The sequence below is a fragment of the Rhipicephalus sanguineus genome, chromosome 3 (assembly GCF_013339695.2).
Source record: "Rhipicephalus sanguineus isolate Rsan-2018 chromosome 3, BIME_Rsan_1.4, whole genome shotgun sequence".
In the NCBI taxonomy this organism is placed as follows: domain Eukaryota; kingdom Metazoa; phylum Arthropoda; class Arachnida; order Ixodida; family Ixodidae; genus Rhipicephalus; species Rhipicephalus sanguineus.
Genome location: NC_051178.1, coordinates 138659529 through 138682641, shown reverse-complemented (window position 1 = coordinate 138682641; position 23113 = coordinate 138659529). Strand labels below are relative to the sequence as shown.

At 46.6% G+C, this 23113-nt stretch overlaps 1 protein-coding gene across 1 annotated transcript; it reads right to left on the bottom strand.

Annotated features, from left to right (window-relative positions):
- Positions 1 to 6: 6 nt before the first annotated feature.
- Positions 7 to 21485, bottom strand: LOC119387274 (tyrosine-protein phosphatase non-receptor type 9-like). The gene is given in 16 exon segments (XM_037654615.2): positions 7 to 447; position 627; positions 2927 to 2953; positions 2955 to 3134; positions 3344 to 3579; positions 10259 to 10419; positions 12782 to 12861; positions 15139 to 15324; positions 16106 to 16349; positions 16485 to 16615; positions 16920 to 17030; positions 17842 to 17947; positions 18554 to 18678; positions 18832 to 18921; positions 19021 to 19164; positions 21179 to 21485. Coding segments are annotated over 16 exon segments (2106 nt in total). The 5' UTR covers positions 21224 to 21485; the 3' UTR covers positions 7 to 208.
- Between the last annotated feature and the right edge of the window lie 1628 nt (positions 21486 to 23113).

The window sequence follows — 23113 nt, the reverse complement described above, 5'->3', positions numbered from 1 at the left end:
TCACACAGGCTTTTTAGAGTTATATATAAGGTACGACATTAGTTAGATTAGACGTTTGTATACCTCAACCCAACTACAGAGGCAAAAGTGAAACGTATCGCTAGGTCGGTGCCACGATCGTGACTATACGACCGGAGCCACAAGTTTGCGACGAGAAAATTACATTAAAAAATAATAAGTTCTACAGCAGAACAATGCGCAGACATAATCACTCAGAGTCCGAGCCATCACGGTCGTCGTCATCGTCGAAGCCATCCAGAGCCACGTCTTGAAGCAGCCCGCGGAGTAGGGCAAACTCAAGCAGCGCAAGGTGGCAGAAGACGTATTGGTCGGGCATTTGAATGCTAAACGCACGCTGGGAACGAATTCGTTCCACTGTAGAGCGAACATCCACTCTTCCCTCTTCCTCCAGCTGCTTGATGCAAATGTCTAAGGTAATGAATGTTCCTGCACAGAAAAGAGTATTTATGATACATTGCAGCGTCACCAGAGCAGTTAATGAATCTTCAATCTAAACAATTATAATCATCAGAAAGGCACATAGTATTTTACAGTGTCAATCCATACAGGCCATAGAGCTGTACACCAGCAACAATGAAATCGATAGAGTCACAACATGCACATACCCTTCTCCTCCCCTGCCCTACTCCACCACTGTGCATTCATTTCTTTTCGCAGTCCCCGACCACCACAATACAGTCGAACCTCGATATATCGAACGGCACGGCGATCGCGAAATAGTTCGATATATCCAGAATTCGATATAAAAAATCACGTAAAAAATGCGTCAAGAACTTGTAGAAAACAACCAACGAACCAATCGTGGTGCAGTAAATACTCACTTGAAGATTCAAACAAAGTATTTATTGTGTTGGCTTAAAATACTGAAAAAGAATAGCCTGCTTTTTGTTGGCAATGGCGTGTTTGACGACTGCGTCCTCAACATAGTCCAGGCGATCCACAAGTGAAAGGCCGGTGCCTTCAATCGCGCTGCAGTGGCGGCGCGCAAGGGCCAAAGCGGCTACGACCTCAGCTGATGTCGGGAGCGGGGCACCATCAGCGCTTGCGGGATCCACCTCGGCAGCGTCTTCATTCGGCTGCTCAGCGGTAGCTTCGGCGACGATCTCTACATCCGTTAGCTCCGCCGTTGTACCAGTGCTGTCGTCACCTCCAACGAAGTCTTCGATGCACATGCTTTGCGGCTCCGCACCAACAAAGCTCTCCAGCTTGCTCCACGTTTCGGCGAGCTCGCTTTCTTCATCTGCGCATGCCAACCCAGCTTCCTCGGATTCTTCCACTGATGCTTCGTCAGTGCGTCCACCGAAGCCCGCATGCCGAAAGCAGTTGGCTATCGTCGACTGCTTGACGTTTTCCCACGACGCCTTGAGCATTTGGATGGCGCCCAAAAGATCGATCTTCAGATCTTGGCCCATCCGGAGTCTTACAAGCAAAATGTCGATCAGCCGACGCTTGTAGATAGACTTAAATGTGCGGATAATGCCCTGGTCCAACGGTTGGAGCTTCGAAGTGGTGTTGGGCGGCAGAAATACCACTTCGATGTTGCTCAGCTGGGCATCGGTGTGGTGTGCCGTGCAGTTATCGACGATAAGGCATACCTTCCGTCCCTGACGCACCAGGTCCGAATCCCACGCCTTCAGCCACTTGAGGAAAATATCCCTCGTCATCCACGACTTCTTATTCCAGGCATAAGTCACCGGAATATTGGGGCAGTTCCGCATGCACCTCGGGGTTTTAAATTTGCCAATTACAAGTGGCCGCAGCTTCGTGCTCCCATCCATATTGGCAGCCAATAGGACCGTCACACGGGCCTTGCCTTGCTTGCCCCCGTGGCACTTGTCCCCGCGAGTGTCCAGCGTTTGCCGCGGAAGCATTTGCCAGAACAGGCCCGTCTCGTCAGCATTAAAGATTTGGCTCGGCTCATACTTGGCGAGAACTTTGGGCCACTCATGATCAAGCCACTTCTGAATTTCTTCATCATTGGCGTCCTCACTCTCTCCCGACACAGTCTTCCCGACAATGTTGAAACGAGTCTTAAAACGTTGTAGCCAACCGCTACTCGCACTGAAATTCTCGACGCCGAGAATGAATGCAAAGTTCTTTGCCTTCTGTTGCAACATCGGCCCCGATACAGGAATATTTCGGGCCCTTGCGTCCATGAACCACTTGTGGAGAGACTTCTCAACATCTTCAAAAGCAGCTTTGCGTACACGCCGCGCGCCCGAGTGCTGACTCTTCTCGGCCTTGGCCTTTATGTCGGCTTTGTTTTTGAGCAGAGTACTCAATGTGCTCCTTGGTATGCCTAACCCGTCCGCGACGCTCGACTTCTTCTCACCATTCTCAACGCGCTGGATTGCTTCCAGTTTTGCTGCAAAAGTCAGGGTCGTCCGTTTCTTCGCGTCTGCAGCCATCGCTACACACACCACAACGCGCGGCAGGCCTAACACACGAGCACAACAACGACCGATGCGACGGATGCTGCCGATACTATCAAGGAGGAGCTGGTGCAACAAGTGCAGTGCGTCGTTGCTGCAAGGCTGCGGCGTGCGTATGCCGCTACGTTCAAGTGGCGCACTCGGCGCCATCGATGTGTGCAGCAGTCGTAAACGCCCACCGCGCTACCGCTATTTTCGAGAGTTGCGGGAAAGCTCGCCGCCTGTCAACGGAGCGCGGGCGGTTTGGGGTGGCCGAGTTCGATATATCCATTATACGTCAAACTTCGTTCGAAATAAAAAATTAAAAATGCATGCGATTTCCCACGTGATATAGGAACCGTTCGATATAGGCAATAATTCGATATGTCCGTGTTCGATATATCGAGGTTTGACTGTACTAAATCCCATACTGCTTTGTATAGAAGCTTTTGTTTGAGGAGGTGAAATGTTTGGATGCACGTATGGTAACATACGGTACGGCCAATTCCGGCACGGCAATGAAACTACGATGGGTGGCCCTAGGGGATGGCCATCCCACTTGGGCTCCATAGAAGACACAGCCTGCGCCTGCTTCTCACGGACCACTCCCCGAAACGCCAGCATGGCCAAGGCAGAGTCGGGCACACCATAGTCCGGCCAGCTTGTAAACTGCAGGTGACTCACGGAGCGGGACTCCTGGCTCTGTGTAGGTGCGAGGATAAAACGAGAAAAGCAGAACTTCAATCGCCCATAGAGACACAAATAACAGCTTCAGTTTCTAAAGATGTCGTCAATACAAGAAACACGTGACAGACACAATAACGAGACTGGCAATAAGTGCCACAAAGCTGTGAAGTCCTCAACAGTTCCTGCTGTAACAAAAAAGAAATAAAAGAAAGCAAGGTACTTGCCTCACAGTTGAACAGTTCCAATTGCGTTTCCACATAATCTGGCTTAGGGTCCTTGGCCAAGACGGTGATCTTGAACAGGTCTTCGAGCTCTATGGAGGCACCAGGCTCCCCAGGCGGCCAGTACTGGCCGCACTTACCCCGTCCCCTTTCAAAGGTTCTTGTCGTCATCACAATTACTGCACAGCGCTGCTCCCAGATCATTCGCCAGAAGTCTGTGTATGTCTTTGGCAAAGGTCCTGAATGAACATAAAAGCAAGCAGGCCTTGCTATTAATTGAATAATTAAAGTAACGATGGGATATAATGTCACAAAGCACCACAGTGTTTACAATAGAGGGCCATGTGGGATTCTTTTAATGTGCATATAAACTTTACTAAGTGTGCCAGCATTTCTGCATTTTGTTTCCATCCAAATGGGTTATAGGGAACCAGCGCTGGAGTTTCCGCGGTGTGGGCAGTGCCGCCCTGGCGGTCAAAGCGCGCATACCCCAGCCGCTCCCACGGACGAGAGTGGCGACTGGTTGAGGCGATGCGGGCGCGTATTGTCGAAACAAAACTAAAGGATGCTGGCGGTACTGTTGCACATTCAAGTGCCACAATACGTAGTATAATGAAAAGACTGGGCTACAAGCGGTGGTTGCGTCGTAACAGTAGCAGCAAGAACTGGACGGGCACGGACAGCGTTGCAGCAAAAGCACGGGCTAGGCAGCTCCAGCTCATGCCTCGCGCAGGGCTGGCGATGTGGCTGCAGCGTTGGACATTCCTCTTCACTACAATTCGTACCCCGTCGGAAAGGAGCCATCCTAGCGACTCATGGTGAACTTATTACGAGCGGATCATAATAGGCTTCAGACGCTGTACCGTGAATGGTTTCGCGACCCCGAAAGCGTTGGTCTGTAGATGGTGTAAGTGGTTTGACGATATAGTTGACAGGTGACCTCTGCGCAACAACACGGTAGGGTCCCTGATACTTGGAAACAAGCTTGGAGGAGAGACCAGTAGGGACAGCTGGAACCCAAAGCCACACAAGGGAGTCCGGAAGAAAGTGAGGATACGGGTGGTCATCCGTCGCGCCGAGATTTTTGTCTCCATTGGTCAACTGTTGTGAACGACCAGGCGAGCTGACGGCATTCCTCGGCGCGGCGGGCAGCTTCAGAGATGGGCGTAGATTCGGAGGCATCGGGTCGGTACGGCAGAATGGTATCGAGTGTGGTCGAAGGTTCTCGGCCATATACGAGGAAAAATGGCGAAAAGCCTGTAGTCGCCTGTGGAGCAGTGTTGTAGGCGTACGTCACAAAGGGCAAATTAGGTCCCAGTCAGAGTGATCTGAGGCAACATACTTAGAAATCATGTCGCCAAGGGTGCGGTTGAACCTTTCCGTCAAGCCGTTAGTTTGAAGATGGTAGGCGGTAGTAGTACGATGAACGATACGACATTCGGCAAGGAGTGCGTTCACGACTTCGGAAAGGAACACACATCCCCTATCGCTCAGAAGTTCGCGCGGGACGCCGTGACGGAGAATGAAGTTCCGCAGGAGGAAAGATGATATGTCGCGGGCCATGGCAGCAGGCAGAGCAGCTGTTTCTGCGTATCGTGTCAGGTGGTCGACAGCGACAACTACCCAGCGGTTTCCAGAAGCCGTGCATGGAAGGGGCCCATACAGGTCAATGCCAACGCGGTCGAAGGGCCTGGCCGGGCACAGGATTGGCTGGAGCGGACCAGGGGAGTGCTGAGGAGGAGCTTTGCATCGTTGGCACTGTGGGCAGGACCGAATGTACTTGCGCACAAAGGTGTACATGCCTTGCCAATGAAACCTGGAGGAAAGTCGGGCGTATGTTTTGAAGACGCCCGCATGTGTGCACTGTGTGTCAGCGTGGAAGGCTGAACATATTTTTGCACGAAGATGGCGAGGGATGACCAGTAACCACTTGCGGCCATCAGACGTGTAGTTCCGGCGATAGAGGAGACCATCGCGGATTTCAAAGTGGGAAGCTTGACGGTGCAATGCTCGAGAAGCTGAAGAAAAAGTCGACCGGTCGGAAAGGAATCGCAGAAGGGTGCTGATCCAGGCATCCTTGCGTTGCTCAGACGCCATGTCGCAGCCTGCTGGAAACGAAAGTGTTTCGTCCACGGCAGGTAGGCAGGCAGCGCTTTCGGTTGACACGGGAGTGTGATAGGGCGTCGGCATCGGTGTGGCGGCGGCCAGACCTGTAGACGACACGCATGTCGAAATCTTGCAACCGCTAAGTCCAGCGAGCTAAACGCCCGGAGGGGTCCTTCAACGTGGATAGCCAGCAAAGAGCATGGTGATCCGTCACTACGTCGAAGGGGCGGCCATATAGATAAAGTCTAAATTTACCAAGAGCCCAAATTATGGCCAGGCATTCCTTCTCCGTAACAGAATAATTCTTCTTGGCTTTAGTGAGGGTACGGCTTGCGTATGCGACGACATACTCTTGGTACCCCGATTTGCGCTGCGTGAGCATGGCGCCGAGTCCAACACCACTGGCGTCGGTGTGTACCACAGTCGGGGCGGAAGGGTCGAAGTGATGCAGGATTGGCGGTGAGATTAGCAGACAGCGCAGCTCTTGGAAGGCATTGTCACAGGCGGGCGACCAAACGTAAGTCTTCGAGTCGCTTCGTAGGAGCCGATTCAAGGGAGCGGTGATGGTCGCAAAATTACGAATGAAGCGGCGAAAGTACGAACAGAGGCCAAGGAAGCTGTGAAGTTCTTTTAGAGACGAAGGTCGAGGAAAGTCAGCGACTGCCCGAAGCTTGGCAGTGTTGGGAAGAATGCCGTCTTTGGACACAACATGGCCGAGGATGGTGAGCTGACTTGCGCCAAAGCGGCATTTCTTCAGGTTGAGCTGAAGGCCGGCGTCAGTTAGGCACTGCAGTACTTCCTCTAGCCTGCAGAGATGCCATGGGAAAATCTGGCAAAAATATAACCACGTCATCTAAATAGCACAGGCACGTTTTCCACCTAAGACCACGCAAAAGATTGTCCATCATCCACTCGAATGTTGCGGGCACGTTGCAAAGACCAAAAGGCATGACACGAAATTTGTAAAGGCCATCAGGTGTGACGAAAGCTGTTTTAGGTTGGTCGTCAGGTGCCACGGGGACTTGCCAATAGCCGCTCCGTAAGTCGATAGAAGAGAAGAACTCCGCGCCCTGGAGGCAGTCAAGGGCGTCGTCAATTCTCGGTAAGGGGTAAACGTCTTTTCGAGTTATCTTGTTAAGACGACGGTAATCAACACAGAAGCGAATTGACCCATCCTTCTTAACGAGAACAACTGGAGACGCCCAGGGGCTATTCGAAGGCTGGATGATGCCGCGCTTCAGCATGTCAGCTACTTGGTCGTCGATAACCTGGCACTCTGTTGCGGACACACGATAGGGTCTTTGTCGCAGCGGCGCATTGGTACCCGTGTCGATGCGGTCACTAACAGCTGACGTGCGGCCAAGGGAAGCATGCTGGCAGTCGAAGGAAGAGCGGAACTTGTCGAGGAGGCGTAGAAGCTGGGTGCGTTGAGAAACGGTTAGCGTGTCAGCGATGGAGCTGCTCAGTACATCAGGTGTAGTAGTCTCCTGCGAGGAGACACAGGACACTTCGGCGACTTCGTGTTCGGCGGTAGAACCAGTTGGCAGGTCAATGATGGTAGAAGGTCGACACATTGGACACGCCTGAGGCACTCGCCACGAAGCAATGTTAAAGGACACGACAGCAGGTTCGAGACAGGCAGTCTGCTGACGCCATCACGAATTTCCAAAAGGGCAAAAGGCAGAGCGGAGCATTTGTGACGGGCGAAAATGGCAGATGGCGTAAAAAGGGCGCTCGACTCGGCGATGCTGTTGCAGGACACCGTGGCAAGGGCAAAAGAGTTTGGCGGTATCGAAACGTCTTCCGCAACAAATAGTTTGTCCTCGGTTTCAGGAGCGTCAAATAACGGGGCGTCGGAAAGCACTTCAAATTCGACCTCAGCGCGAGAGCAGTCGATGACGGCCTTATTAGCGGAGAGAAAGTCCCAGCCCAAAATGAGGTCGTGGGAGCACGATTGCAGCACTAACAATTCGACGACATAGAGCAGGCCATTAATCACAACACGAGCAGTACATGCAGCGGCCGGCGTGATGCGATCTGCGCTGGCGGTACGAAGAGATATGTTCAATAGTGGCGTCGTAACTTTTTTTAGCAAGCGGCAGAGTTTGGCACTCATAACTGAAACTGCGGCACCAGTGTCGACAAGGGCGAGTGCAGCGACGCCGTCCACAGATACATCAATAACGTTCGTCGGTGAAGGGAGAGGTCTTGGTCGTTTCCCGGGTGACGCAGTTCCTGCCTCTGGAACTGCGGCAATTAGTTTTCCTGCTCCGGCGTGGATGAACGACGATGCATCGGCGATAGCGAGCGGCGTCGAGGCGATGGCGAGCGATGGTTAACAGGAGGGCGGTGGTCGATGTAAGAAGACGTCTGGCCGGGATTCCGAGATGCTGAGAACGGTGGGCGCGGTGACACACACGGGTCAGATTCGAAGCTCTGGTGGTAGGGAGGTATGCGCCGACGGCAATATCGCACGACGTGGCCAGGAAGGCCACACACAAAACAGATCGTTCGGTTGTCGAGAGTGCGTCATTGGCCACTACTCTGTAGGTACCCTGCCTGGTCGAAGCGGGAAGTTGGTCGCACTGGTACGGCTGATGGTATTGATGGTACGACTGATGGTACCCAGCACCTCCACCAAAATACATATACGTATAATGTATTTTGTATACATGTATAAAATACATGTATAATGAAAAGACTGGGCTACAAGCGGTGGTTGCGTCGTAACAGTAGCAGCAAGAACTGGACGGGCACGGACAGCGTTGCAGCAAAAGCATGGGCTAGGCAGCTCCAGCTCGTGCCTCGCGCAGGGCTGGCGATGTGGCTGCAGCGCTGGACATTCCTCTTCACTACAGTAGAAATAAAGGAGGACGTATCCTTCTATGCTTTTCCTTCTAAAACATATGAATAGGAACGGATGCGCCGTTGCATCCTGGCAGTCAGGTGAGCACAGTATGTTCTGCTCTTGCTCTCCTTTCTAGTAGCGTCGGGCTGGTTTCTAAACCGAACTGCGCGTGACTGCTAGATTTTTTCGATAGTGAGGGCCACCATTGTAAACCGGGGCCAACTAGCAGAATTCAATCGCTGTTTTGTTGTAAATAAAACATACATATTATGCAGCATGCGGCATATGTAACAACTTTTTCATCTGACCACCACCAAGCTCCTTCTGATGCCACCGCGTGCAGTGAATATGATACGATAGGCAGGTAGTCTACATTATTTGCAAACAGTTAAGCAGAAGGAAAGCTGTCTGTCTATGAGATGCGTACGGGGGCACGTTCACCGAAGCCGCTGAACTGTTATGAGAAATACGCGCGCGATGGATGCCACCGTTCAACTTCACTTGTGCTACAGACAGAGTTGTTGTCACGAACAAAGCAGCGGACTACTCGAAGCTTAGCTTTCTGGAGTCAGCCGATGTGGTAAAGCTTCTTTGTGCATTGGCTGCCGCGGCGAAGTGACATCGGAATTATGTCTCGATAGAAAATGGTCAAATGTCTTGGATTTTTACTCGCTGTTTAATTCACCTAACATACTGTCTTAGTTTTTTCGCTTGCCTGTGTCTGCTTAGAATAAAGGTGTTTGATCAACTTCGACAACTGCTGGCATTTTACGTGCCGAACAAGGTATGATTATGAGGCACGCCGTAGTGTGGGGAATCAGGATTAATTTTGACCGCTTCGAGTTCTTTAATGTGCACATAAATCTCAGTGCACGGGTGTTCTTTGTATTTCAAACCCATCGAAATGCGGTCACTGTGTCTGGGAATCTATCCCACGCCTTCGAGCATAACAGCGCGACACCATACATGCTATGCTAGTACGGTAGTTTGCTTGATCAACATCCGCGTGCATACCGCAGGCTGGGCATACATACCATGGCAGAAAAACGTTGACGCAGCTACCCATTGCCTCTTACTTTTTTTTACTGTAGTGAGGGCACGTACTTATCAATGGCACGATGCAGCACGTAGTTATCAATGGCCCGACGCAGCATGTACTTATCAATGGAGGCTTGTGAGCCTGCACTAGCATGACACAAATCCCAGGACACAACGAGAAAATGGTGACGACGGAGTCGCCACCACGACACAGCACTGCCTCTTCGACGCCGTATGCACAGACGTAGTCTGCTTTGCAGGGCTTCTCTCAGTTTTCCAGAGCTTTCCTGAGAAAGTAGCCTTGACACAAAGTTATTATTTTTTATAAACCACAGAGCAGTTTTACTGGTGCAACGGCTGCTCGAGCTGTTCACGCCAAAATGAAGCGCGGGAATGGCGCAAGCGCGTGCACTCACCGCGGTACAGTGCGGCCGGCCTTCTGAGTGCGAGCGGCATGGCCTCCGAGATTAGCCGGCGGCGCGGAGGCCATGCGAGCGGCTGAGTTATGTCCTCGCCAGGCGCCCTTTTTCGACGCGCCACCTATCCAGCGCTGGTCTCCCATAGGCCAACAGATATTCTCTGTACGCATTAATGAGCCGAAGCACTCAAATAAAAAGGGGAGGAGGCAGGGATTCCACAGGTCATAGGAAAGGTTTTTGTGGTGTTAGGTGCCAGCACAAGAACATTTTACACCACAAAGAAATGTAAGCAGGCAAATATAGTCAACTCTGACACAGCTAACACAAGTCGCACTTCGATGGCCACAGCAACATAAAGACAACTAGAAATGTAGCAAAATGGTGCAACTGAACCACCACTGCATGCCAAATACGTATGTACTACTACTTTAAGCAATCATCATTACAGTCTCTTTGATGGCATAATAGTGTGACAAAAAGCCACAAGTGCATCACTTAGTGCCCTACCTTGTGTTGATATGAAAGCATTCTTTTGGCGGTAACCATCTACAAAGTTGGCATTGATGTACGTGCTGCAGTCGTCTTCATTCCTCATGGACAGAATCACTCTGCTGTGGTCAAAACAGAGCACATCCGTGTACCTATTTTTGCACTGATTCGGTTTCACTCTGCACGGACAGAAAGAATGGGAAAAGAAAGGCACCTTTAGTTACTCAGTATACTTTCCCATCAGCTGAAACGAACTCAAACAAAACGGGAATCAACAAAAGAATGCGCCAAGTATGACACTAAACAGAAGTTCACACCACATAGCTGCAGAGCACTCCGATACACATTTTATTAGATGCATGCTATGCATTTCTTGAAGATCTGCTCTTATCTAAACAATTTGTGAATGGGTTTCACGTGAAGGTTGTTACAGTATGCACGCCACACTCACTATTACATAAAGCCCCGTGGATTCGGCACCTGTCAATTCAGAAATTTAGTTCGTTCGGATGCGCCGTCTGGTCCCGTGAAACATGTGCATAAGCCTATGGCACGAAACTCCGTTAATTTAGACGTATCTGATGCTGCTTTAGTTAATAGGACTGCTCGTGGAGCTCAGAGCCACATGAGGCATATAAGATCAGTTGGCACTATGGGGTGTCTAAAGTGCACCACCAGCGATGGCGCCTCTGAATAGTGTGTGCCAATCTCAAATGACAGGTGTGTTGGGCATGTGAAAAGGCTGGAAACATGCCAAGGCTGCCGTGTTTATTTATTTCAACACTAACAGCTCATTAATTAGGACTTATTCTCTGGTCTCGGCAAGCACATGCACCATTCAATGGCATAAAACTATCAATAATTCGGTTATATGTGACTGTGACTCAGTTAGTTCAAACAATCCTCGGAGCGCGCTGAGCTTGCAGCAGTGCTCTGTTAAAGTTCCCCAAGTGTGCAACACAAAGGAGTGGAAATCGCGTTCACATCCAACTGAAGCAGGGTGGCGTAGTCCACATCACCATCGACATAACATGCTTATTTACATCTGCGTTTACCACCATGTGTGACACTGCGTTGGTCGCAGGCCTTCAGGAAAGCGTGGTCACCATCCAGTATCGTGTTGGTAACGAAGGCTTCAGTGGTTCCAGCAGACTAGTTTTGTTTTGACTCGTGCATGAGAACTGCGTGGGTGCTATTGATGAAAGCGTCGACAGTGACTGCAGTTTCGTTCACTGCGGCTACTACAAACAGTAGTTTCATTTTCACAACATGCCATCGGAAGTGTAGGAGTCACCATCCATAATTGTGCATCAGTAAGCTAGCCATGAGCTAGCTTTCTTCTGCAGCAGCTATGGCAAACAGCAGTTTTCTCTTGATTCGGGGCTTGTAGGCTGCAAGCGCCTTCAGAACTGTGTGGATACTTTAATCACGTCGTTCAGTGATTTCATTTCGACTCAGTGTGCGCAGGCTGTGCGTGCTTTCAGAACCACACGGATGTTGCCTTTGATCGTGTTGTTAGCGACCACGCTTTCTTCCTCAGCAGGCATGGTACTCAGCAGCTTTGTTTTGACTCGGTGCAATTCGTGTGCAATGTCACAAAACTCAAACATGGCAAAAGCTGTTGAAGGCAAAGAGTGCTTCAGGCACAGTCCGTATGATGGCATAAAACTCGTCTGCTATGTTGCAATTCATGAACGATCTGTTGTTTGATATATTGCTGGTGAAAAAATTTTTGTCATGTACATGTGGTGGTGTTGGTGGTGGCGGTATGTGACAAGGAAGGGGTGCAGAGCACGTTTCGGTTGAGCTATGACACAGGGTCTTGCACCACAGTCGCATTGTGAAGGAAGTCGTAGGATGACAACACTTTCAGATTTTACACACCTCTTATGCAAAATGAGAAAAATATTTGCACATTCATGCAGTAAATAAAAGTATACTCACGTAATAGACACGTGTTTATTGTTTTCTTGATGCTCTCGATAATTCGGCATTTGGTCAATTCGGACAGCTTTTTTTTTTGGTCCCATGAAATCTGACTTAATGAGGTTGTACTGAATATACCAGATGGTGCCATTGCCTTAGCCCCACTGTTTGTCTGTCTGTAGACGTGCCACACATTACTACATTGTATTTGGACAATACCCATTTTGTCTACTGCCGCCTAGGAAAAACACAAACTAAAGAAGGAATCTAAGAATTTTTAGGGTAAGAGCAAATGGTCTCTTGAACGAAGCTGTAGGCTCCTTTTTACTTTTAAAGGGATGATAATACTTGGTTCAGTTGTTCATGTCACCTGTTTTTATCTCGCTCGTCCTGTTGTCTGCCCTGTTCACCATGCTAAGGAATCGTTACTACAAAAATAGAGATTAATTGGGGACTAAGCAATCAAATAAACAAATGATCAACACTAAAGGGCAACAATAGAGAAGAAGGGTATATTTATATCGAAGTGAGGCTGTTTCATTGCTTACTGCATCGACTGCAGAGCCACCCTTACGCCCTTGCCTGCCAAAAGGATTTTTGAAAAATGCCGCTTACCTTGCAGTGACAAAGGTGCCCTCGGGACTTTTTGCTTTTAATTCAGAATATTCCTGATACAAGCCACGACGACCTTTGACCTACAAGTCAAGTATGAAATGGAAAAGTCACTTTCAGTTGCATGTGTTGGGGGGCTAGTTGGCAAGATGTATTATGTAAACTTAAACTGCGCTTGGACGAGACACCAGAGTAGATAGAAGCTCTGCGTTCATCCTGTCTGCTTCTACTCTGGTGTCTCGTCCCAAGCGCAGTTTAAGTTCACTTTCATTGATTGCGGGAGATAGTGACAGAAAGCTAATTTCATTGAAGCACAATCATTGGTATAAAAGACAATGTGGTAATGAAATGTGCTAATTGGTATGTGCCAAAAACAGCATCATCATCAAAAAAAAAGAAGCACCATGAATCTATAACTAATTTATCGTGCGTGCAAGAACCACAACTAAATAGCTCATGTGTGATTGCTGAAAGTGAGGGTGAATAAGTTTTTGAAGAAGCCTGTCTGGACCCGTTATTTTGGCACTTTTAGAAATTACAGAATTTGAGTAGACTGAACTGAAAAAAGGCGCGTCACAGCAGAATATGGTTAGGAAAAACGGCAAGTTGTCCCGAATACCCAAATGGACCATTTGTTCTTTGCGTTTGGTGTGTAGTGCTTATCTCTTTCTTTGTTAAACTCGAAAGAAGTGCAAAGAACTTCTTCGCTTGTCTGCGAGAAGTAGCACCGCTGTGGTTGCCGCCCAGTTTTAAGCTGTACAGTGAAAGAAAAAGTGGAAATTGCAGTTTTCTTAAGTACATCGTGAAAGAAATAGGTAAGCACTAAACACCAAATGCAAAGAATAAGCGGTCCATTTGAGTATTTGGGACAACTTGCCGTTTTTCCTGACTATATTCTGCTGTGACGTGCCTTTTTTCAAAGTTCGTCACGTGAGCTTCCGGTCTGACGTAACAGAGCTGATGGATTTCCTGAGTGCCCGGTGCACTCACTTTCAGTTTCGCCTAGGTTGGAGCCTCGGACTTGCATGATTATTAATTCAAATTATGTGCAATTTTTGCGATTTTTAAAAAATGAGCATGCCATAATATGTTGCATCTTATAACTCTTCCATATAAACAACGGTCCTAAAGTTAATAATTAAAACGCTAATTAGAAAGTTTTTGTTAATTACTCATTTGAATGTAAATTTGGGTGTGGCAAAGTTTTTCTGCCTCAGCGTAGAGTTTGTTTGCAAATACAACAGGGGGCTGGCTGTCATAGCATTTTAATAAGAAATCTGTATTGTAAAAAAAAAAAAAAAACACCCCGTATAGGAAGTGCTCACTTACATAATAAAAATTTGCAGTTGTGTTTTACATGTCTTGCTTGCACCACCACTGCAGCTAAAAAGCAATACTACAAGTACTAAATGTAAAAGATGATGTTGCACTTAAACAGACAGTGTTTTTACTTTTGTTTCACTATTCATTGTAATTATAAATATTTATATGTAATTATAAGTGGCAATATCAGAAGTATCAGAAACAATGTCTGGCTTCAAAGGAACACTTTATGAAGACTGATTTGTGTTCGCTCGATGTAATAACGGACACTTGTCGAGCAACTGTCAAACCTACAAGATCCATGAGACAACAGCCGATATGAAGAACAGTAATTATCTCATTTTACTTTTGCAATTTAAATGGGATAACAAACTGAACATTTTATTGTTCATCAATTACAAACATCAGAAGTTGTAAACGCTCTGCTCAAGTTTCATGCAAAGCAGGAGCCTGGTGCTGTAATCTTTGTAGACATGTTTTTGAGGCAAGGATGAAGTGACCTGCTTCATAAAATATTTAGTTCCCCCCCACTAAAAAAATAAAACCTATCGTAGTTCGCATCTCATCCATGAGTGGTTGAAACTAGGCTTCGTCATTGGTCTCCAGGACGTTGGGATCTCCATTACCAGAGTCAATAATCTGTACATTCCAAGTGGCCAATCAATGATGGAAAGCATTTGCTTTGAACTTCGCTTGTAGTTAAACCAAAGCAAATGAAAAGTGTGAAAAGGTCAGTCTACAAGACAAGAACTTTCTCACGCAGACTCCAGCATGCAGAAATCACAATTTCACGTGCTAAAATCTCACTGTCGCGCCTACCTATGCTGTCATTAGGACCATAATATAGCTGCTACATTAGTCATGACAGTAACATAAAAAGAGGCACATGTTGCATTGTACCTGCCATATCACACAAACGTAGCCCACTGAATTCATGTGCTTTGTAGAGTGTTCTCGGATTCAATGAGAAACCACATAGGCCTAATGTAGGCATGTGCACAACACTTCACACACTGGCTGCAGGCATTCCTGCTTACTTGAAGTTGGCTGATGAACTCCTCCAATGTGACGGCACCGTCCTTGTGTTCACCATTGGCAGTACCTTCATCCCACTGAGATGAAGAAGACACTGACGATGAGGAAGGGCACTTCTCGTCTTCCTCCTCTTCTATGACAAGTTCAGGTGAAGCTGCGGCGACCCTCGTCTGCTCAGCAGGTTCTTCCTGCGGATGAAGACAGATTTGGAGAGGTCACTAGATTCTGTAATAACGGAGCTCAACCTCAGGCATCTGCATGTTCTTTTGAATGTTATCGTTCGTGTTGCTTTTTGTCTTTTGATATGAAAAGCAGTTGCCCCAATTAAAAAAACGAAAGAAAAACAGCTGTTACAAGAACACGGTGCACTCCAATGCCTGTATGCCTTTTTTTCATTTTCACTGTGTTGTGCTGCCCAATTAATTATAATAATTACATTTTTCTACATGCATTAAAATGCAAATCGACATGACCCTGAAGTACAGGTTATAATGACTGATCTCATGCTACTGTTGCTATCTTGTCAAATGGTGAGGAAGCCTTCGTCAAGCCTTAATGGCTTTTGCTTTCGCCCCACAGCATCACTGTTGTGATTTGTAATGTCTCCTGTGATGTCGAAATAAACTGAATCGAATTACTGGGATTTTATGTGCCAAAATCACAATATGTTTATGAGGTGTCTCATAGTAGGGGACTCGATATTAATTTTTACCACCCGGGGCTTTTTAACGTGCATCTGAATTCTTTACGAGGTTGTTCCTGCATTACGCCCATATCAAAATGAAGATGCCAAGGGCGGGAGTCGAACCCGTGTCCTTGAGCTCACCAACGCAATGCGTTACCTGCTAAGCTACCATACCAAATCTGCTCAATAAGACTATGCACGGTATGCCTCACTGTTTGAACGAAGCTAAAGAAAAAAAAAAAAAACAGAAGAAAGCTTGCTCTTCCTGTGTGTACGTGACTCACATTTGCTGCGGTGGTTTTCACAGGCTCCTTGATCACTTCAACCTCCTTCTCACGTTCCTCACAGTTCTGCTTCTCTTGGACGGAGTTTTGCGTTTCAATGGCTGCTGGCTGCGCTGCAGAAGAGGCCTCTTCTTCCTCCTCCTCCTCTGTCACCTCCCCTGCCACAACATCGTTTTCGACGGGTTCGGCAGGATTGGCCGGCAGCACAGCCGGTGGTACTGGCACCTCGCTTGATAAGTTGTACCTGCGGGTAATCGTCCAGCATTAACTGGACTGCTTCAACTGGGTGGCCAATCACAATATAGCAACACCGTTCAATGAGGGCTCCACAATTTACGACAAAAGGCATCTAGGGATCGTCAGCAGAGTTTTATGCTACCTGTTAGCCATGGACTTGAGACAATGAAGCAGCCAGGCCTTGTGGTTGATAGCCAGGCTTCCTCCAAGCTCTCGAGGCAATGAAGTGTATGGAATGTGTGCACCTAGCTGTTCCAGGCTAACTGTAGTTACCTGCAGAAGATAAATCCACTATGAAGAGAAAAATAAAGAAACCTACCCAAAACACAAGATGTACATCTGCTGCGAGTAAGTTTCTTCAAGAATAACGAGAACAAAAGCACACGAATACCAAGTTAACGGGACACCACAGAATAACAAAATTAAGTCACAATGTAGTCACAGGCTAGGGTTCTCTATTAACAAGTTAGTCAGTCGTAGAGAGAAGACAGCTTTGGCAAGCAAAGCATATGCCTATTATTTCCGTAATGATGTAAAACAATCCACTGTCTCTGATGCTCTAAATGCTTCAACTCACCCTGTCCCTGAGCTTTTCCCTGACAAAAAGGCGAAGTATTCGGAATGGTGCCTTGAACCACAATGGCGCGTTAACAATCAAGACTTTCTTCAACCTTGCTGGGTAGGCGCCCTGCAAAGCACCAGGACACAGTCGCAGCGAATGCATAGTCAGACCAGCAAAGATCTCGAAATGCTCTCCCGTTCTATTGCATATTTAGCAGACAATAAAGCTAGTTAAGTAGTGTGGATAAAGAACTGCATCACTCTGCAAATTTCATAACAGGCTGCTTTATATATATATGCAAAATTTGTGCCAATTTTTATTAACATATGTTGGGAGTACAGCCGATGGAACTAACATTGCTTCAAGCCACAGGTTAGGTTGCCTCTCTACACTTGTTTCCAGAATGTGACGAACCATGTTCTAATTATAAATGCGGACAAATTGGAGGTAGTGCAAAGAGTGAGGTTGTGCTAATGTACCATTCTGTTAATGGTGAGTAGGTCCACATTTGTAAAGCTTTATGTAATTTCTTCATAGTTTTAGCTATAACTTATGAAGCAATGTTATGCAAATTTACTACATAACGCATCCCTACTTTTGAATCTCATGTGGCACACACTATTTTTTTAGTCGTTAATGAAGATTGCATGAGAAGTGCCACCAGCTATTTGTAGTGCTTGCGGCTCAACCATATGTTTTGTTCTTATGTGCACTACCATGCTTTGCACAATATTCACAATGCACTCAAGTGAAGAACAGCTCCTATGGCCAAATAGACAGAATAAATCTTGTGCAGAAAAATTGCTGTAAACATTGATACATGTAAGTTTCCAAAATAATGAGTAACTCATCTAATGAGATAAAACTCCAAGAAGGTAAGCAAAAAAAAAAAAAAAGAAGAGGAAGAAAGCAGCAGAGTCATACAAAAGGCCCTCACCTTGAGAAGATTCAATATCTTTTGGCTGAGCTCGTAGTCAAAGTTCTGGTACTTTGAGCCGGTCATGTTGTATATGAACACTATCCCGCACCTCTGGCTTTCGAGGCTGCACATAATTACAAAAGAAAAAAGAATGGAAAGATTAAACGTGCAAAAAAGCCATCTGCTGACCAGAAGAAAACAGACTGAAAACGGTGAAACATATCACAAGAAGTGAAGGCAATATCTGTCACTCTGTATAGTATATAGACACCTTAGTTACGCAAGCAGAGATATTTAAAGAAACGAAGTAACCCAGCTTCTGGATGAGTACACAAGAAGAGGAGACGATAGACCACGCTAGGTAGGATACGACGACACACCCAGCGTGTGTCTGTCGTCTCCTCTTCTTGTGTACGCGTCTAGAAGCTGGGTTACTTCGTTTCTTTAGGTATGTACCAACAAGCCCAGCAATAGATTCTTCAGCAGAGATATGTTGGACTGAGTGTTCGAATATGCTGCAAGAATTTAGTTCATTTTGTAGATCCATTTGCAAACAAAATGTCATATTTTAATAACTTCTCTGAACGTGGGAGCTACTATATTAATCAGTGCGCAATTTATTTGGACCATCAAAGAGTGACATATATTTACAGGCAACAGCCAACACTTCAGTGCAGCTCCTACATGTTAGTGTATAAGTGTTTGCCTTTGATCAGTAAAAAGCACACACCTCTCCAAGGCCACGTCTAGCTGGTAGACAACACCTTGCAGGGTGACCTTGTGCGAACTCTGCAATGGCCAGTGCTTGCTCGCTGTGAACATGGTGATGGCAGCTCCGGAACTGTCTCGTGTCGGCTGCAGGCAGTGCAATAGAATTAAGACAGAACTAGAGCCATATACGTCAAATCACTTCTGTTCAGATTGGGACGGCAATGCTCAACGCTTTGCAACAATGCGAGAATAGGCGAACAACAACAGGAAGTAGGCAAAAGAAAGTAACAAGCTCACCAAGACTGTGAACTTCCCAGTTTCCAGTTCCCCTTTTAAGGGATCAGTTGTAGGGTCAAAAGTGCACAGCCCTTCTCGATATCGAGTCATCTGTGAGTAGAGGAAAAAAAGGAAAATAAAGAAAACGAAAGTGTATCAAGCGAGATGCCACTTGGGTTTCAACGAGATATGTACAAAAAGACAAAGTACCTCGTGAGCTTCGTACAGGGATAGGGCTCGACGAACGTCAAACTTTCGGGCCATCATAAATTTGACAGCAGCGTTCCACGTCAGGGGCCCCGCACTGTGACTCAACCTCTGCTCATTCACCACTTTCATAAATTCCTTCACCAGCTGTTGAGAAAAGAGAAAGCATAGCTTTTACGAGACTCACTCAAGATCTACCACATGAGGGCAATTTAAAACGGGGCATCGAACCACAGGTAACGAGATTTTATAAAAGTAACTCGTTCCAGACATGCAAACAATCAATAGCACCACTAAGTGACACAGTAATTGGAGCTGCTCAAGTTCTTCCCTTCTGCGGAAGTTTGAGGAGGATAATAAACAATGCATTAGTATGGCTATAAAACAGCTTCTGCCGTTAAAGCAGCAATGAAACACCTTTATTGACATGGTTAAAAGAAAATGTTCCACATATGTAGACAATGCTGTAGTGAACATGAAAGTCAAACGCTACTCTGCTGCATGCAACAAGGAGCCTACAAGCTTATAAATAGACTGCATACTCCCTCTGGGCTTTTGAAGCTCCTGATTACCTTCTGCCTTATGGCATGCCAGTGATGGCTAAGAGGCGTGACAGCCATTAGGCAGTGGTTCCCGTTTCCTTCCCCGTTTTAAAGTTTTAGGAAAGGGGAAGCAAACATGTCCCCCTTTTTCTGTCATCACTCCACTGTCGCTATCAGGCACCTTTGTTTGATAACCCCAAAAGATTATTCATAGGTAGGCATGGTGTCGCTATTGGCACTGACCCCATATAAAGATCTAAAGAGAATTTAAAATCTTTACACTTCCTTTATTTCTGTTTTTAATAAGCTCTTTTCAAGCACTGCTCCACAAATTGATGCTCTGAAAGGCTTCGCGTTTTTGGGTTTTAATGAAAGAGTTTCAGTGCCCCTTCAACACCATGTTCAATGGACATTCGAGAGCACTTAGTGCTTCTATATAAAACACACGTCTTAGCATGTGCTGTTGACTGGCACACGACTTCATTTCTCAATATGCAAAACTCTTGACACAGCTATCATTTAGGCACATCACTGCTAGTCTGCGCGCGCCTTTGCAGTCATAAGGGGCACTGCTGGCATAAATAAAGCTTGCTCCAAGTCTTTCACACAGCCTTGTTTATCTCCGTAATCCACTGAGGCAACACTTATAGCAACGTAATGATGTTGGGGGGGCCAGCCACAAAACGCTAGGCAGATGACATACAGCAGACAAGCCCCGCAATATCAAAGGAATCACTTATTGGTCCCTGCAATATCTAAAGTATTAGTGAAAGTTGTGTGCTTTGTGAAAACAAATCATGCTCAAAGATAATGAAGTTTCCAGTACACCGCGTAAATACTTTCGCGCCGGGCAGTCTGTCTGCGAAGTCTCAAGGGGCAAACAAGCAAAGTTTATATAGGCCAAAATCAATGACTGCTTCCGTTTGTGCGATAGACTGCTAACTGTAAGTTACTTCCAGTTTGAGGAGCTAAATGTGTGCGATCAACCAAATATCGAAACTAGGTAGATTGGCCAAAGCCGAATGTAGTGGCTCGCATATTAAGGCATAGAGTGACACATAACAGTCCGATGCGCGGATTACAACGTGAAATCTTCAGAATGAGGATGCGGTCTCAACTTGTCAACTCGACGAACTGATAGTTTTATCGTGGTACGTTCCAAATGACAGAAAAGGAAGAAATAAGAGAATAACCGTAACTTGAACTGCTCCCAGGCGTCACTTGCGGTCCAGTAGAAAAGGAAGTAACAAGAACATAGATCATGATCACATTGCACGAACATGTTACAAAACATGGACGAAGTCAGGCTAGCAAGGTAGCCGCACTTCTTCTTCTTCCGTCAACTCACAAGCGAAGCTGTCAAGTGCGACGTGTGGGAACAATCAAAATTACTATGCGACCAGCAACCTTAGTAAACCAAAGAAAACGAGGTAGGCCGCAGGTGGTTAATCGCGGATACCTCGAGTGGTTTCGTGTGGTGATAACGCAATTTGCGATGACGGAACGAGACAGCGAATGACAAGCAGCGGCGTTTCCCACGCGACCAGTTCGGTGCGCGAAACGGAACCACCGTATCCGCCTTATTTAACGGCATTTAGAGAAAAAAATGACGCCTTTACCTGCTCTTCCTGTGAACTGAGAGACGCAGCCATGTTGTGTTTCATTCTCCGTTACCCGAGAAGTGTTTTGGATGACATACAGCAGCACTTAATCTACGGTTTGGTTCAAGCGATGGGCCGCTAGCCTCGCGCTCTGGTTGGCGTAGTTCCTCCGAGCTCGATCCATCGCTCTGCCCAGCACTAAAAAAAGCTCGAAAAAATAAATACTACCCGCGGTAAACAGCGGAAACACGCGGTCGCTTGCGCGAACCGATTCACCGATCCCAGCCGGCCATCTTTGAGAGTTTGGCCCCAGCGGTTATGGATCAGTTTCTGTATTGCTTTTCTTATTGTTACATTTCGTTTTTTATGTAGGCGGCAGCCCGACAGTAACATAACAAGAAAGACACCCATGTTATAATTCTATAGTCACGCTGTGAGCTTCTTATATGTAATTTCGACAAGCGAAGGTGAAAACATAAAATGTTACCGGAGTACCGTTCCCCATTGCAGCAAAAGATGGCGCTACGGGGCCAATAAGAAACTTCCCGACTTTTGCCGCCAATTTTCAACGAATTCTATCCTGCAATGTACGATTACAACTTCAAGCGGTGCTCATACTTTTAAGGTGCTCTAGATCATTTAAGATGCTATCATAGCAGCTTTGTAAGACATCTTTGAAGGGCTTGCGGTCGCTTGTGCGCATCTTCTTTCCGAGCATGCTACCGAGCTCAGACCACGACCTTCTAGGTCGTGGCTCAGACCCGCTCACGTGAAAATAAAAGGGGCAAAAGCAGAGACAAGCAACACTCGCTGAACGGCCCGAAATATTCCTTTAACACACTATGCATGACACTACGTGACCAGTACGTATGTACAGTACGTGGATATATATTGTGTAGAGCAATGGGCCAGATCTGGTCACACACACACACACACACACACACACACACACACATACATATATATATATATATATATATATACATATATATATATATATATATATATATATATATATATATATATATATTATATATATATATATATATATATATATATATATATATAGGAAAAAGGTATACACTTCTAAAAAACTGTTTATTTGTCGACGTTTCGATCGGAGAATGAAGATCGGTCTCCGATCGAAACGTCGACAAATAAACAGTTTTTTAGAAGCGTATACCTTTTTCCTAATTATTTTACGGCAGCCGAAGACAAACTCTTCATAATCCACGTATATATATATGCTCTCCACCTTTAACGAAGTCGCAAAGCGGCGGGTACAGCGATTTTAACCACATGCTCTGGGAGTGCCCCTCTTTACAGCACCACACGGATCAAGAGATCTCGCAAGACACTTTTTATTCGCTGATCAAGAGTCACGTCTGGTTCCATCAACTTCAGGCAGTCCAGAAGGCCCAAGGAGCGGCGGTGAGGCTTGGCCTTCTCGTCCTGGCATGGGAGCGGCCAGCGGTCCCCCCTCTATGAAAACGTGGTGATAACTTCTTGAGGACATAAATGAAGTTTACTATCCACCTAATTACCTACGTACTAGCGCAGTCACGAGCGCCCGTCTCTTAAAGGGGCCCTGTAACATTTATTGAACATGGTCAGAAAATGCTGCCGATTGCTATGTCGAAGCTCTTGCCAACATGTAAGCCAAACATTATAGCGCAGCACGCATTTGCAATTAAATTTCAAAGTCGGCTAGAAATCGCTCGCTCATCTCTCGACAAATGATGCCATATACCCAAAATCAACTGCGTCACATGCCCGAAAGCACATGGACACGGCCATTGGGCCCGTTGATGGAACTTTTTTTTCTTTGCTATCTGATCGTGTCCATTTTTTCGACGTCACTTCCGTGACGCAAATTCGTCACTGAATTCTTGGTGGACCCCGGCATAAAACGCTTTCGTGTTAAAATACTTCGAAAAAGTACTTTGTGATGGA